This window comes from Panulirus ornatus, chromosome 1, assembly GCF_036320965.1.
Source record: "Panulirus ornatus isolate Po-2019 chromosome 1, ASM3632096v1, whole genome shotgun sequence".
NCBI lineage: Eukaryota > Metazoa > Arthropoda > Malacostraca > Decapoda > Palinuridae > Panulirus > Panulirus ornatus.
In genome coordinates, this window is record NC_092224.1 from 24,459,056 (window position 1) to 24,477,638 (window position 18,583).

General features: G+C 40.6%; 1 protein-coding gene across 1 annotated transcript in view; it reads right to left on the minus strand.

The window, feature by feature from the left end:
• The window catches only part of Ranbp16 (Ran-binding protein 16), a 334,729-nt gene that overhangs the window by 244,186 nt on the left and 71,960 nt on the right, over positions 1-18,583 (minus strand). The window contains exons 8-9 of the mRNA XM_071690784.1: positions 17,926-18,075; positions 7,030-7,180 (exon numbers count right to left, since the gene is read on the minus strand). Coding sequence (XP_071546885.1) covers positions 7,030-7,180; positions 17,926-18,075 — 301 coding nt within the window. The remainder of the gene's footprint in view (positions 1-7,029; positions 7,181-17,925; positions 18,076-18,583) is intronic.

The window sequence follows — 18,583 nt, forward strand, 5'->3', positions numbered from 1 at the left end:
TTGCAAGAAAATCTGGCGTTACGAAGCATGAGTTGTGAGAGTTAAGTGTTGTCAAGTGTTATGTGTGACAAGGAGAGCTTGTATGTCTGAGAACAGAATGCCAGCATTCTACATGAGGGTAAGGCAGAAAGAATAGACAGATACCTGGGTCACTGGAATGCAACCTGACAATCAGTGAAGTGATAGCTTACAACGCAACCATCACTAACCCTCCCAATACCTGGGTGGGTAGCACCAGTAACATACCTCCCTGGGAGGTGGCTGTCTATCAACTGGATGAATGGAATAAAGTAAGGAATGAAAATATGAATGCTGAAAGCATACAAATACCATGCAAATAGATAAATATAGTTCTATGAATGAAGCTGCAGTAATGAACGGTAGAGGATCCTTGCTGTGTTAGCAGATGAGATGGAATAAGTGATGGTGAAGCATAATGAAGATGTGAGATGTAAGAAGGAGGACAAGACATGTTTTTGGCCAGTAAAGAGTGGACAAAAACAGCACTTTAAAGTTATCTAGCACGTGAAATGGAGAAATAATAACCAAGAAAATAGAAGATAACAAAGCATTGGAAAAATGGTAGAAAGTATAATGAGAAAAATCCAACATGGTAGGAGCATGATGAAGAATGCCAGGGAGGTGTGCTCGAACACAGCTTAGAAGACTTTTTTGCTGGAGACACTTCAGGGAGAATTTCTCAGGTAGGAACGTCTGACTCTATATGATGTGTATTGGACAACATTTAAATAATGTTAAAAGCTTTTATAAAGAGAGTAGTGCTTGAGGGAGGGGTAAGTGGTGCTATGAGTGAGGTACGAAGAAATAAGGGTGTACATCAATGCTGTGTGATTGTAGTCAGGAGGTCCCTGAAGTAAATAAAAATGAAAAAAGTTTGTTGAGTTGTGTGCTAAAAGAGGAATAGTGATTGAGAATGCTTCATTCAATTAAAGGTATATTCAGAAGTAAACATGGGTGAGTATTTGGGGGTCAATGTATTATGTATTATTGGTTGATTCACAAGGACGCACAGAAGACACTTGTAGATGTAAACATGCTTAGTGGAGCAACAGGTAGAATGTTTGATCACTTTTTGGAGGAAGAGAATGTAAAAGTTGGTGGTTTTTTTTTTTCAGAGGGGAAAATGACTTGTATGTGAAAGTTGTGAAAATGAGAAAGTCTGGAAAAGTGGCCTGTCTGCAGGACAGAGGAGAATCCAAATGGAGAATGGCATAAGGTGACTGAATGAAACAAGGGAAATGGAGGAGAGGATGAAATTTAAGTATGCACTGCTAAAGTATGCAGGTGAAGTGTTTGAGATGCAATACAGGATGTGGACCCATGAAAAAGAGTAGTGAGTGGTGGCAAAAGAAATTAAATCACACTTGAAAGAGAAAAGAGTAAGTGCATGGACATTATCTATAAGGAAGGAGTGCAAGTGATTAGAAAAAATACAGAACAAAGAAAAATGAGGTCAAGAGAAATATCTGAAAGTTGAAATCATGGCAGCTGAAAAATGACAGTGTGCAAGAACTTCAAAAAGAATACAATAATGTTTTAAAAGATGAATAATGTGTGGAGAACAAGATAACATATAAAGGCAATAAAGGGAGGAGCAGATAAGGAAGTATTGAAAGACATAAAAGGTGCAACTAAAAGATAGAGTGAGTATTATAGACAACTGCAGTTAAATGACTGGTAGGTGGTGTGGTTGTTTTCAGGACGAGGTTGGAATGTAGAACAAGAATAATGGTGAATGAGAAACCCTAAAAAGAAAGAGAAAGTTAGAATCAGCCAAGGTACAGTCAGAAATGAAAACTGACTTTCTACAAGTTGCTTTGTCATTATGAGAGGCAAATGCCTTTAGAATGGAAAAGCAGAGTAAAGGGTTGTGACAAAAGTTCTTGAAGATGCTTTTGGATAAAGCCCTTAAGACCAAAAGGACATACTAGAAAAAGGAGAGATGAGGTTGTCATGCTTCCGGATGAAGGAAGTATGATGAAAATGGGAATCAGGAATTGAGTATATGCATGGGGGTAGGGGGATGGGGAAAGGGACTGGGTATGAATAGGTATGAAAAAAATTACAGATTTCTGTGAAATCAATCTTTATTCAATTAGAAAACACATTCAGAATAAAAATTTATGATTGTTAATCACTCCTTTCATATAAATAGTAATCAATATGTAACATTCCTTAGAGAGCAATACAGCAACCACATAAGCACCAGAGTCAGTTTTAGATTACAGAATATTCAATATAGCCATGTAAAAAACGACCATGGCTCAGAAACAGGGAAAACAACATGTACATGCATGTAACCCCATTTCCTTTTCTGTTTGCCCAATGAATGTCATCTGCAGTGATTTCAGGCAGAAATGTAAACTGAATGCAAGTCAGAGGGACATTTTCCATAATCTAATATGCCAAGTCCCTTATCTGAATGGCCTACATAAGAACGGGTAGACCATGGCTTGGTTGAAATAATCTTCGAGGAAGAGGGAATATACGCCTCTATTCCTGAAACAATAACCTCTGTTACTTGTTTAGCAGAGGTAAAGGTATCATCTAACGATATGCAGTTATCTTCCCATGGAAAGTTAAAAATCTACCTAATCAAGTTAGTCCAGTCACCTCTGCTGAAGTGCTAACGTCAACATTTACAAAGAAAAGCCAGAGGGGTTGTGACTATAGGGAGAAAATGACAATAACGTGAACAAATGAATCAACTAAGAACAACACTGCACAGCTACAGTGTGAAAGATTGGGGATGAAAAACAGACTCAGAGAACTGGGACTCTGGTCATGATAGTCTAAAATACGGGTAGGGCAACTGAATATTTTTCCAAATTTTTATGAGAACATGAAACTTTCAATCCCCCGCATCATCTGTAACTGAGAATTTCAGCCATTCCCTAAGACATACACTGGAATCCCTTTAATCAAGGTCCTTGGCTTAAGGATAAGAGTATGACACCACCTCAAGGCACAAATATGCAAAGTCAAAGATATCTATGCAGTCTACAGAACTGGAAAAGTAACAGGTGAAACAGGAAATCAGTGGTAACTAAGAAAATTTTAGCCACATGACATCGAGATTCAAGGTCTACAAGACATTTGACAGGCATGCTGGTGGTGGAATAGGTATACTCTCCTCATAAGTGGAATCATGAACGAAAGTTGCAGTGAATATGAAAGATTACTGAAAACAACGTTAAACAGCCATCTCCAAAGGCACTAGAATAAGATGTGCCAGCAATATGGCATTCAACACGATAAAAGTTAACAAAAAGACTGAATATGTCGGTTACATGATTGGAAAGTCAGGTCTACTACAGCAGAAAGGATTTTGGGAAGAATCACATTATTAGTGCCTGAGCCCTTCCTTTTGTTGATAGGCAAGATGTGCAAGTTTCTGGCAATTCTTTACACCACATACTTGAAAGAAAGGGCCACAAGCTCACTGAACTTGCTGATCTCTCCATCTGAAGGTTTATTATAAGAAAAATGAAGAGAAGGAAAGAATGTGAAGATAAAAAGTAAACACAAGTGGAAAATACATAAAATATGAGTAGGATGAAGAGGCTGAAATGAGCTTGATGCTTTAGTTTTAATGAAACTGAAAGCAAGAGCAGCAACCCTGACATAAAATGTGTAATCTGGTACCAGACAACATCTTGACAATCATAAGTAAAGAGACTTAAAGGCTGATGAATGAAAAAAAAATTATGGGCAAGAGTCCTAAGAGGTGCAGGTGATACTACTGCCTGAGCTCTCCTTGTTGGTAGCACAGACAACTAGAGTTTCAAGAGATTCTTTGCACCTCATACCAGAAACTATCGGCCATAAGCATGATGGACTTTTTCCTTGCTTTACTTAAAGGTTTATAAAAAAAAGAGGAAGCAGTGTGGGAAGGAATGTGGAAACAAGGATTAGAAATCAAAAGAATACAATCATGGTGCAAGTAGGAAGAAAATGCACAAACTAGCCAAGTAGTTTAGTTTCAATGAGATGGAATGTAAGACCATCATACCTGATATGGATTGTACAAGAAGGTTTTGAACACTATCTAACAATCCTTTGTAGAAAGACCAGGAATGTTGATTAAATCCATGTGAAAAGTGTCTATTTGAAGGCCAAGGATTTTAAAATGAACTGGTGCTACTGCTACCTGGGCCCACCTTCTCAACAGCATCAGAGACAAGCAGATTTTTCAAGATTCTTTGTTCCCCATACATGAAATTAGACGCCAAATGCTTGCTGGACTTTTCCACACTTGTATTCCAAGATTCGTGATGAGAAAAGGTAGAGGAATAATAATGAGAAGAGAGTAATATTAGGAAGTAAAAATGAGACAGACACAGAATGGTGTATGAAGGAAGGTGTTGATACAAGCCCAATACTTCAGTTTCAATTACATATAGTAAGACCTGCAATCCTGAAAAGGAGAGTCTAAGATAGTTCCAAGCATCAGTTTAACATCCAAATGTTGCAGCAGTAGTACCAATCAGTGGCTGCAGTCTACAACCTACCTAAAACTTCATTATTTGTACCTAAAACTTCTAAATAGTTTGAGAATTTTTCAAAGCTTTCATGTGACATGTGAATTTCTAAAATGCAACCTAAATCCTCAACATATCCTTTCCTAGCTTCACCATTGTAAAAATTGCAGTTTAAAGTCCAACTTTCAAAGTCATGTGATCATTTACATGATTTGACATAGACTGTAATTGTTGCCAGTGAGTAAACCACCCAAGCTCTCTCATCCCCAACAGACTTCATACTTGCCCCTATATATAAATAAATATTTTATCATTTTCATTTTGTTTTGTCGCTGTCTCCCACGTTTGCGAGGTAGCACAAGGAGACAGACGAAAGAAATGGCCCAACCCACCCCCATACACATGTATATACATACACGTCCACACACGCAAATATACATACCTATACATCTCAATGTACACATATATATACACACACAGACACATACATATATACCCATGCACACAATTCACACTGTCTGCCTTTATTTATTCCCATCGCCACCTCGCCACACATGGAATACCATCCCCCTCCCCCCTCGTGTGCGAGGCAGCGCTAGGAAAAGACAACAAAGGCCCCATTCGTTCACACTCAGTCTCTAGCTGTCATGCAATAATGCCTGAAACCACAGCTCCCTTTCCACATCCAGGCCCCACACAACTTTCCATGGTTTACCCCAGACGCTTCACATGCCCTGATTCAATCCACTGACAGCACGTCAACCCCGGTATACCACATCGATCCAATTCACTCTATTCCTTGCCCGCCTTTCACCCTCCTGCATGTTCAGTCAAAATCTTTTTCACTCCATCTTTCCACTTCCAATTTGGTCTCCCACTTCTCCTCGTTCCCTCCACATCCGACACGTATATCCTCTTGGTCAATCTTTCCTCACTCATTCTCTCCATGAGCTTGGGAAGTGAGTCAGTTGTTGTTCGCTGATGATACAGCGCTGGTGGCTGATTCATGTGAGAAACTGCAGAAGCTGGTGACTGAGTTTGGTAAAGTGTGTGAAAGAAGAAAGTTAAGAGTAAATGTGAATAAGAGCAAGGTTATTAGGTACAGTAGGGTTGAGGGTCAAGTCAATTGGGAGGTGAGTTTGAATGGAGAAAAACTGGAGGAAGTGAAGTGTTTTAGATATCTGGGAGTGGATCTGGCAGCGGATGGAACCATGGAAGCGGAAGTGGATCATAGGGTGGGGGAGGGGGCGAAAATTCTGGGAGCCTTGAAGAATGTGTGGAAGTCGAGAACATTATCTCGGAAAGCAAAAATGGGTGTGTTTGAGGGAATAGTGGTTCCAACAATGTTGTATGGTTGCGAGGCGTGGGCTATGGATAGAGTTGTGCGCAGGAGGATGGATGTTCTGGAAATGAGATGTTTGAGGACAATGTGTGGTGTGAGGTGGTTTGATCGAGTAAGTAACGTAAGGGTAAGAGAGATGTGTGGAAATAAAAAGAGCATGGTTGAGAGAGCAGAAGAGGGTGTTTTGAAATGGTTTGGGCACATGGAGAGAATGAGTGAGGAAAGATTGACCAAGAGGATATATGTGTCTGAGGTGGAGGGAACGAGGAGAAGAGGGAGACCAAATTGGAGGTGGAAAGATGGAGTGAAAAAGATTTTGTGTGATCGGGGCCTGAACATGCAGGAGGGTGAAAGGAGGGCAAGGAATAGAGTGAATTGGAGCGATGTGGTATACCGGGGTAGACGTGCTGTCAGTGGATTGAATCAAGGCATGTGAAGCGTCTGGGGTAAACCATGGAAAGCTGTGTAGGTATGTATATTTGCGTGTGTGGACGTATGTATATACATGTGTATGGGGGTGGGTTGGGCCATTTCTTTCGTCTGTTTCCTTGCGCTACCTCGCAAACGCGGGAGACAGCGACAAAGTATAAAAAAAAAAAAAAAAAAAAAAAAAAAAAGAGTAAACCACCCATGAAAGAGAGTCTTTTCTGCATTATTTAATTTCCTGTACATTAGTAAGTAAAATAAAATGCTTCTGAGAGAAGTAGGTAAGCATAGTGTAATTTGCATATACTAGTTTCTTTTAACAGATGCCATTTTTTAATTTAATCCAAGATACATTAACCTGTAAAATACTAGATAATGTGTGTACACTTTAGTGAAGCATGGCTTGAGATAACATACAGTATTAGACAAACTAGAAAGTTAAAAGGAATGGGAGAAGGAATGTTATTATAACAGAATGATATAAATGAATACTATATTCCCTATGATTATCTGAGATACTTCAATGAATCCCTGTAAAGCTACATACTTGACTATGTAAACATGAGGAGTCAGTATTGATGACTAAAACAATGGAATACCAAGAATGAAATATAAATAGCTAAGCTAAAAATATTTTACATCTATTATCATATAAAACTATCTTCAATTATTTTTAAAAGAAAACATCGCCTTTTAAAATTTGCAACAAAAAAACACAAAAAGAAAAAGTGAAAAAAAAAAAGCAAGCTAAAGCTATACCTTCTAATATTGCAATCTCCTCCAACGAGTGTTGTGACCGGCTGTTCATGCGTGCAGAAATCAGTTCTTGATAACGCTGAGCAGTCTGTTCAAACAGCTGTACAAGGAGTGCACAGGTTTTTGCATATTCACACCGACCAATTGTTGATAGCTGAGAACATACATCAATGGCTATAATTATAGTATACTTAAGTAAAAGGTAAGCAGGACCAAAACGTTCAAGGCATTACACACAAAAGAACAGTAGTACTATAAAGAAACTTAACACAGTAGAATTATACCAAGAGTTTTCTACAAATATACAATCAACATACATACCTCAGAATATCAACGGTATGCATAGAAAAAATAAATGGACTACTGGCAATAACCTTTACCCTTACAAAGTGGCTGCACACATAACTATACTTTCCTATGTGTACTCAAGATGAAAATGAGTAATTCCTTAGGTGAGGTTATGGTTGACAAAATAGTCATAGTCCAAATTATGTAAAACACCTTAACAATTATGATACAATGAAAACTTATAAAAACAAATCATATCACCATGAGCACATAGTGATGGTAAAGTTCTAAAAGTTGGAAACATAAATGAAAGAAACAAACAATATTAGTATGTGAAGCATCTGTGATAAACCATGGAAAGTTTTGTGCGGCCTGGATGTGGAAAGGGAGCTATGGTTTTTACACATGACAGCCACACATGAAATGGCACCCCCATCCCCCCGGGTGCGTGCGAGGGTGTACTAGGAAAAGACAACAAAGGCCACATTCATTCACACTCAGTCTCTAGCTGACATGTATAATGCACTGAAAACCACAGCTCCCTTTCCATATCCAGGCCTCACAAAACTTCCCATGGTTTACCCTATACACTTCACATGCCCTGGTTCAATCCACTGACAGCACATCGACCCCGGTATACCACATTGTTCCAATTCACTCTATTCCTTACACGCCTTTCACCCTCCTGTATGTTCAGGACCCGAACGCTCAAAATCTTTTTCACTTCATCCTTCCACCTCCAATTTGGTCTCCCACATCTCCTTGTTCCCTCCACCTCTGACACATATATCCTCTTGGTCAATCTTTCCTCATTCATTCTCTCCGTGTGTCCAAACCATTTCAATACACCTTCTTCTGCTCTCTCACCAACACTCTTTTTATTAGCATACATTCTCTTAGCCTATTATTACTTACTCGATCAAACCACCTCACACCACATATTGTCCTCAAACATTTCATTTCCAACACATCCACCCTCCTCTATACAACCCTAACTATAGCCCATGCCTCGCAACCATATAACATTGTTGGAACTACTATTCCTTCAAGCATACCCATTTTAGCTCTCCGAGATAATGTTCTCTCCTTCCATACATTCTTCATTGTTCCTAAAACCTTCACCCCCTTCCGTTTCCATGGTTCCATCTGCTGCTAAGTCCACTCCCAGATATCTAAAACACTTCACCTCCTCCAACTTTTCTCCATTCAAACTTACATCCCAATAAACTTGTCCCTCAACTGTACTAAACCTAACAATCTTCCTCTCATTCGCATTTACTCTGGGGACAAAGGAGAAAGAATACTTCCCACATATTCCCCACATGTCGCAGAGGGCGACTAAAGGAATTTACAAATATATGGATAAAACAGCTACAGGATATGGGGTGTAACTAACATTCTAAATATACAAGAATAATACAATGTATAGCATGGCAATTGCCTAAGTTGTGTTCAGATGAGCTTGAAATAATAACACTTGACATAAAAAAGAAAAGATTCATAAAGAGACAAAAAAAATAAAAAATTTTCCATAATCCTCTCAACAGACTGGTCTCTCAGGCATCATTTTCATCTGAAATACTAATATAATGAAGTGAAATAACTTTTCTCTTAAGAAATGAAAGAATATTGTATAAGAATAAAACAACAATCAAGAAGTAAATAATATTGTTCTTAAGTTACTCAGGAAGAAACAAAAAGCTTGTGGCAAGATGGTACTCCCATCACAGCAATTTTGATCAAGATATCTTACCAACTGCATACTTCCACAAGTCTTTTATTTCTCCTTGAGTAAGTTGAGGACAATTACACTTTTTTATGTTGATATTTCATTATTCTTATAAGGAGTTCTTTTGTTTCAAAAGAGAGAAATAGTTATTTCATTTACTTTATTATACTGGTATCTATGATGAATTTGATGTTTGGGAGACTGATCCAGTGAGAGCAAGAGGGCAAAGTAATTGTTTTATCTTCAACTGACATGAATTTTTTGCATTCTATGTCTGTTATATGAGCTCATTTGAACACAGACGAAAGAATGGCCCACCCCATCCACATACACATGTATATACATACATGTCCAAATACGCACATATACATACCTATACATTTCAACGTATACATATATATACATACAAAGACATACACATATATAAACATGTAAATAATCTATACTTGCTGCCTTTACTCATTCCTGTCGCCACCCCGCCACACATGAAATGACAACCCCTCCCCCCGCACGCATACGAGACAGTGCTAAGAAAAGACAACAAAGGCCACATTCATTCACACTCAGTCTCTAGCTGTCATGTATAATGCACCAAAGCCACAGCTCCAATTCCACATCCAGGACCCACAAAACTTTCCATGGTTTACCCCAGACACTTCACATGCCCTGGTTCTATCCACTGACAGCACGTCGACCCCGGTATACCAAATCATTCCAATTCACTCCATTTCTTGCACGCCTTTCACCCTCCTGCAAGTTCAGGCCCCAATTGCTCAAAATCTATTTCATTCCATCTTTCCATCTCCAATTTGGTCTCCCACTTCTCCTTGTTCCCTCCACCTCTCACACATATATCCTCTTGGTCAACCTTTCCTTACTCATTCTCTCCATGTGACCAAACCATTTCAAAACACCCTCTTCTGCTCTCTCAACCACACTCTTTTTATTACCACACATCTCTCTTACCCTTTCATTCCTTACTCAATCAAACCACCTCACACCACACATTGTCCTCAAACATCTCTTCTAACACATCCACCCTCCTCCGCACAACTCTATCTATAGCCCACACCTCGCAACCATATAACATTGTTGGAACCACTATTCCTTCAAACATACCCATTTTTGTTTTCCGAGATAATGTTCTCGACTTCCACACATTTTTCAAAGCTCCTAAAACTTTTGCCCTCTCCCCCATCCTGTGACTCACTTCCGCTTCCATGGTTCCATCCGCTGCTAAATCCACTCCCAGATATCTAAAATACTTCACTTCCTCCAGTTTTTCTCCATTCAAACTTACCTCCCCAGTGACTTGTCCCTCAACCCTATGTAACCTAATAACCTTGCTCTTATTCACATTTACTCTCAGCTTTCTTCTTTCGCAACAGGATAAAAGCAAATATATATATATTTATTTTACTTATTTATTTTGCTTTGTCACTGTCTCCCGCGTTGGTGAGGTAGCGCAAGGAAACAGACGAAAGAATGGCCCAACCCACCCACATACACATATATATACATACACATCCACACATGCAAATATACATACCTATACATCTCCACTTATACATATATATACACACATAGACACATACATATATACACATGTACATAATTCATAGTCTGCTTTTATTCATTCCCATCACCATCCTGCCACACATGAAATAACAGCCCCCTCCCCCTCATGTGTGCGAGGTAGCGCTAGGGAAAGACAACAAAGGCCACATTCGTTCACACTCAGTCTCTAGCTGTCATGTACTAATGCACCGAAACCATACCTCCCTTTCCACATCCAGGCCCTACAGAACTTTCCATGGTTTACCCCAGACGCTTCACATGCCCTGATTCAATCCATATATATATATATATATATATTTTTTTTTTTCAAACTATTTGCCATTTCCCGCGTTAGCGAGGTAGCATTAAGAACAGAGAACTGGGCCTTTGAGGGAATATCATCACCTGGCCCCCTTCTCTGTTCCTTCTTTTGGAAAATTAAAAAAAAAAAATAATGAGAGGGGAGGATTTCCAGCCCCCCGCTCCCTCCCCTTTTAGTTGCATTCTACGACACGCAGGGAATACGTGGGAAGTATTCTTTCTCCCCTATCTCCCCTATATATAAATATATATATATATTTTTTTTTTTTTTTGCTTTGTCGCTGTCTCCCGCGTTTGCGAGGTAGCGCAAGGAAACAGATGAAAGAAATGGCCCAACCCACCCCAATACACGTGTATATACATACGTCCACACACGCAAATATACATACCTACACAGCTTTCCATGGTTTACCCCAAACGCTTCACATGCCCCGATTCAATCCACTGACAGCACGTCAACCCCGGTATACCACATCGCTCCAATTCACTCTATTCCTTGCCCTCCTTTCACCCTCCTGCATGTTCAGGCCCCGATCACACAAAATCTTTTTCACTCCATCTTTCCACCTCCAATTTGGTCTCCCTCTTCTCCTCGTTCCCTCCACCTCCGACACATATATCCTCTTGGTCAATCTTTCCTCACTCATTCTCTCCATGTGCCCAAACCATTCCAAAACACCCTCTTCTGCTCTCTCAACCACGCTCTTTTTATTTCCACACATCTCTCTTACCCTTACGTTACTTACTCGATCAAACCACCTCACACCACACATTGTCCTCAAACATCTCATTTCCAGCACATCCATCATCCTGCGCACAACTCTATCCATAGCCCACGCCTCGCAACCATACAACATTGTTGGAACCACTATTCCTTCAAACATACCCATTTTTGCTTTCCGAGATAATGTTCTCGACTTCCACACATTCTTCAAGGCTCCCAGAATTTTTGCCCCCTCCCCCACCCTATGATCCACTTCCGCTTCCATGGTTCCATCCGCTGCCAGATCCACTCCCAGATATCTAAAACACTTCACTTCCTCCAGTTTTTCTCCATTCAAACACACCTCCCAATTGACTTGACCCTCAACCCTACTGTACCTAATAACCTTGCTCTTATTTACATTTACTATTAACTTTCTTCTTCCACACACTTTACCAAACTCAGTCACCAGCTTCTGCAGTTTCTCACATGAATCAGCCACCAGCGCTGTATCATCAGCGAACAACAACTGACTCACTTCCCAAGCTCTCTCATCCCCTACAGATTTCATACTTGCCCCTCTTTCCAAAGCTCTTGCATTCACCTCCCTAACAACCCCATCCATAAACAAATTAAACAACCATGGAGACATCACACACCCCTGCCGCAAACCTACATTCACTGAGAACCAATCACTTTCCTCTCTTCCTACACGTACACATGCCTTACATCCTCGATGAAAACTTTTCACTGTTTCTAACAACTTGCCTCCCACACCATATATTCTTAATACCTTCCACAGAGCATCTCTATCAACTCTATCATATGCCTTCTCCAGATCCATAAATGCTACATACAAATCCATTTGCTTTTCTAAGTATTTCTCACATACATTCTTCAAAGCAAACACCTGATCCACACATCCTCTACCACTTCTGAAACCACACTGCTGTTCCCCAATCTGGTGCTCTGTACATGCCTTCACCCTCTCAATCAATACCCTCCCATATAATTTACCAGGAATACTCAACAAACTTATACCTCTGTAATTTGAGCACTCACTCTTATCCCCTTTGCCTTTGTACAATGGCACTATGCACGCATTCCACCAATCCTCAGGCACCTCACCGTGAGTCATACATACATTAAATAACCTTACCAACCAGTCAACAATACAGTCACCCCCTTTTTTAATAAATTCCACTGCAATACCATCCAAACCTGCTGCCTTGCCGGCTTTCATCTTCCGCAAAGCTTTTACTACCTCTTCTCTGTTTACCAAATCATTTTCCCTAACCCTCTCACTTTGCACACCACCTTGACCAAAACACCCTATATCTGCCACTCTATCATCAAATACATTCAACAAACCTTCAAAATACTCACTCCATCTCCTTCTCACATCACCACTACTTGTTATCACCTCCCCATTTGCGCCCTTCACTGAAGTTCCCATTTGCTCCCTTGTCTTACGCACTTTATTTACCTCCTTCCAGAACATCCTTTTATTCTCCCTAAAATCTAATGATACTCTCTCACCCCAACTCTCATTTGCCCTTTTTTTCACCTCTTGCACCTTTCTCTTGACCTCCTGTCTCTTTCTTTTATACGTCTCCCACTCAACTGCATTTTTTCCTGCAAAAATCGTCCAAATGCCTCTCTCTTCTCTTTCACTAATAATCTTACTTCTTCATCCCACCACTCACTACCCTTTCTAATCAACCCACCTCCCACTCTTCTCATGCCACAAGCATCTTTTGCGCAATCCATCACTGATTCCCTAAATACATCCCATTCCTCCCCCACTCCCCTTACTTCCATTGTTCTCACCTTTTTCCATTCTGTACTCAGTCTCTCCTGGTACTTCCTCACACAAGTCTCCTTCCCAAGCTCACTTACTCTCACCACCTTCTTCACCCCAACATATATATATATATATATTTTTATTTAAACTATTTGCCATTTCCTGCGTTAGCGAGGTAGCGCTAAGAACAGAGCACTGGGCCTTTTTTGGAATATCCTCACCTGGCCCCCTCTGTTCCTTCTTTTGGAAAATTAAAAAAAAAATGAGAGGGGAGGATTTCCAGCCCCCCGCTCCCTCCCCTTTTAGTCGCCTTCTACGACACGCAGGGAATACGTGGGAAGTATTCTTAATCCCCTATCCCCAGGGATAATATATATATATATATATATATACATATATATATATGGCCAGAGAGCGTTATTGGATTACGTGTTAATTGACAGGCGTGCGAAAGAGAGACTTTTGGATGTTAATGTGCTGAGAGGTGCAACTGGAGGCATGTCTGATCATTATCTTGTGGAGGCTAAGGTGAAGATTTGCATGGGTTTTCAGAAAAGAAGAGTGAATGTTGGGGTGAAGAGGGTGGTGAGAGTAAGTGAGCTTGGGAAGGAGACCTGTGTGAGGAAGTACCAGGAGAGACTGAGTACAGAATGGAAAAAGGTGAGAACAATGGAAGTAAGGGGAGTGGGGGAGGAATGGGATGTATTTAGGGAATCAGTGATGGATTGCGCAAAAGATGCTTGTGGCATGAGAAGAGTGGGAGGTGGGTTGATTAGAAAGGGTAGTGAGTGGTGGGATGAAGAAGTAAGAGTATTAGTGAAAGAGAAGAGAGAGGCATTTGGACGATTTTTGCAGGGAAAAAATGCAATTGAGTGGGAAATGTATAAAAGAGAGAGACAGGAGGTCAAGAGAAAGGTGCAAGAGGAGAAAAAAAGGGCAAATGAGAGTTGGGGTGAGAGAGTATCATTAAATTTTAGGGAGAATAAAAAGATGTTCTGGAAGGAGGTAAATAAAGTGCGTAAGACAAGGGAGCAAATAGGAACTTCAGTGAAGGGCGCAAATGGGGAGGTGATAACAAGTAGTGGTGATGTGAGAAGGAGACGGAGTGAGTATTTTGATGAATGTGTTTGATGATAGAGTGGCAGATATAGGGTGTTTTGGTCGAGGTGGTGTGCAAAGTGAGAGGGTTAGGGAAAATGATTTGGTAAACAGAGAAGAGGTAGTGAAAGCTTTGCGGAAGATGAAAGCCGGCAAGGCAGCAGGTTTGGATGGTATTGCAGTGGAATTTATTAAAAAAGGGGGTGACTGTATTGTTGACTGGTTGGTAAGGTTATTTAACGTATGTATGACCCATGGTGAGGTGCCTGAGGATTGGCGGAATGCGTGCATAGTGCCATTGTACAAAGGCAAAGGGGATAAGAGTGAGTGCTCAAATTACAGAGGTATAAGTTTGTTGAGTATTCCTGGTAAATTATATGGGAGGGTATTGATTGAGAGGATGAAGGCATGTACAGAGCACCAGATTGGGGAAGAGCAGTGTGGTTTCAGAAGTGGTAAAGGATGTGTGGATCAGGTGTTTGCTTTGAAGAATGTATGTGAGAAATACTTAGAAAAGCAAATGGATTTGTATGTAGCATTTATGGATCTGGAGAAGGCATATGATAGAGTTGATAGAGATGCTCTGTGGAAGGTATTAAGAATATACGGTGTGGGAGGAAAGTTGTTAGAAGCAGTAAAAAGTTTTTATCGAGGATGTAAGGCATGTGTACGTGTAGGAAGAGAGGAAAGTGACTGGTTCTCAGTGAATGTAGGTTTGCGGCAGGGGTGTGTGATGTCTCCATGGTTGTTTAATTTGTTTATGGATGGGGTTGTTAGGGAGGTAAATGCAAGAGTTTTGGAAAGAGGGGCAAGTATGAAGTCTGTTGGGGATGAGAGAGCTTGGGAAGTGAGTCAGTTGTTGTTCGCTGATGATACAGCGCTGGTGGCTGATTCATGTGAGAAACTGCAGAAGCTGGTGACTGAGTTTGGTAAAGTGTGTGGAAGAAGAAATTTAAGAGTAAATGTGAATAAGAGCAAGGTTATTAGGTACAGTAGGGTTGAGGGTCAAGTCAATTGGGTGGTGAGTTTGAATGGAGAAAAACCCGAGGAAGTGAAGTGTTTTAGATATCTGGGAGTGGATCTGGCAGCGGATGGAACCATGGAAGCGGAAGTGGATCATAGGGTGGGGGAGGGGGCAAAAATTCTGGGAGCCTTGAAGAATGTGTGGAAGTCGAGAACATTATCTCGGAAAGCAAAAATGGGTATGTTTGAAGGAATAGTGGTTCCAACAATGTTGTATGGTTGCGAGGCGTGGGCTATGGATAGAGTTGTGCGCAGGAGGATGGATGTGCTGGAAATGAGATGTTTGAGGACAATGTGTGGTGTGAGGTGGTTTGATCGAGTGAGTAACGTAAGGGTAAGAGAGATGTGTGGAAATAAAAAGAGCGTGGTTGAAAGAGCAGAAGAGGGTGTTTTGAAGTGGTTTGGGAACATGGAGAGAATGAGTGAGGAAAGATTGACCAAGAGGATATATGTGTCGGAGGTGGAGGGAACGAGGAGAAGAGGGAGACCAAATTGGAGGTGGAAAGATGGAGTGAAAAAGATTTTGTGTGATCGGGGCCTGAACATGCAGGAGGGTGAAAGGAGGGCAAGGAATAGAGTGAATTGGAGCGATGTGGTATACCGGGGTTGACGTGCTGTCAGTGGATTGAATCAAGGCATGTGAAGCGTCTGGGGTAAACCATGGAAAGCTGTGTAGGTATGTATATTTGCGTGTGTGGACGTATGTATATGCATGTGTATGGGGGGGGTTGGGCCATTTCTTTCGTCTGTTTCCTTGCGCTACCTCGCAAACGCGGAAGACAGCGACAAAGTATAATATAAAAATATAAATAATATATATATATAGTGATTGGTTCTCAGTGAATGTAGGTTTGCGGCAGGGGTGTGTGATGTCTCCATGGTTGTTTAATTTGTTTATGGACGGGGTTGTTAGGGAGGTGAATGCAAGAGTTTTGGAAAGAGGGGCAAGTATGAAGTCTGTTGGGGAGGAGAGAGCTTGGAAAGTGAGTCAATTGTTGTTCGCTGATGATACAGCACTGGTGGCTGATTCATGTGAGAAACTGCAGAAGCTGGTGACTGAGTTTGGTAAAGTGTGTGAAAGAAGAAAGTTAAGAGTAAATGTGAATAAGAGCAAGGTTATTAGGTACAGTAGGGTTGAGGGTCAAGTCAATTGGGAGGTAAGTTTGAATGGAGAAAAACTGGAGGAAGTAAAGTGTTTTAGATATCTGGGAGTGGATCTGGCAGCGGATGGAACCATGGAAGCGGAAGTGGATCATAGGGTGGGGGAGGGGGCGAAAATTCTGGGAACCTTGAAAAATGTGTGGAAGTCGAGAACATTATCTTGGAAAGCAAAAATGGGTATGTTTGAAGGAATAATGGTTCCAACAATGTTGTATGGTTGCGAGGCGTGGGCTATGGATAGAGTTGTGTGCAGGAGGATGGATGTGCTGGAAATGAGATGTTTGAGGACAATGTGTGGTGTGAGGTGGTTTGATCGAGTAAGTAACGTAAGGGTAAGAGAGATGTGTGGAAATAAAAAGAGCGTGGTTGAGAGAGCAGAAGAGGGTGTTTTGAAATGGTTTGGGCACATGGAGAGAATGAGTGAGGAAAGATTGACCAAGAGGATATATGTGTCGGAGGTGGAGGGAACAAGGAGAAGTGGGAGACCAAATTGGAGGTGGAAAGATGGAGTGAAAAGGATTTTGTGTGATCGGGGCCTGAACATGCAGGAGGGTGAAAGGAGGGCAAGGAATAGAGTGAATTGGATCGATGTGGTATACTGGGGTTGACGTGCTGTCAGTGGATTGAATCAGGGCATGTGAAGCATCTGGGGTAAACCATGGAAAGCTGTGTAGGTATGTATATTTGCGTGTGTGGACGTATGTATATACATGTGTATGGGGGTGGGTTGGGCCATTTCTTTCGTCTGTTTCCTTGCGCTACCTCGCAAACGCGGGAGACAGCGACAAAGCAAAAAAAAAAAAATATATCTTTTCTTTTTCTTTCATACTATTCGCCATTTCCCGCGTTAGCGAGGTAGCGTTAAGAACAGAGGACTGGGCCTCAGAGGGAATATCCTCACCTGGCCCCCTTCTCTGTTTCTTTTTTTCCTTCTTGAGAAACTCCATTGCAAAGCTTATGGATTTTAGAGGTGAAACCTTTGGGAAAAAATCCTTAAACCTAACAATATATCTGAAGTCCCAGTTACTGCAGAGTTCATAAACTAAGTTGCAAGATAGCAGAGATTGTTCAAGAAATTGAGCCTCATGATTATAAAACTCCCTCCTTGTAAAGTATAAACTGGAAATTACAAATAAGTATATACATACATACATACATACATACAAAAAAAATACATACATGCATACATACATATACATAAAATCCTCTACAAACCTGGTCAAGCTGTTGTTGAATGACAGTAACATCATCTAAAGGATCATCTAAACCTTCACGCAGCACCACACTGACACTTTCTAGCCGAGAGGATACATATGCCCGAACAACTTCTGGTGTGTACGTTTCCAGTAGATGTGGTTCTGTTGCCTGTGAAGATATTCTAAATCAAGTTTTACAAAACAAGAAAATAAAATAAAGAAAAATATAACACAATAAAAGTTTTAACAATTTGAACACCTTGGGAATAAGCAATGGGTGTATTCCTGAAAATTACATACAACTGAGTGGTGAAACTGTTTGGTCTTCTCTAAAAAGAAGGGAATCAGATATAGGTACCTCTTCACTTCTGCATTGCTTAAACCAAACTTGTGCCACTTCATCAAGCTCTACTAACCTTGCTCTGGCTATGCTCTTGTTTGTTTCACTGTCAGATCTTTTCTCATTTCTTCTTGCTATCCAAAATTGTTGTGCTTACAACATCCTCAGATTAAATGATTTGCATACAGAAAAACTGTCTAGTTTCTGTAAAATTCCAACTTATGCATGGCTGTAAGATTTTAAACAAAACTGCTTCTCCAGTGTTAACAAGATAGCACCTGGAACATATGAGCAATGCCTCATATGCAAACATCATTCTCTATATGTAATGAATAAT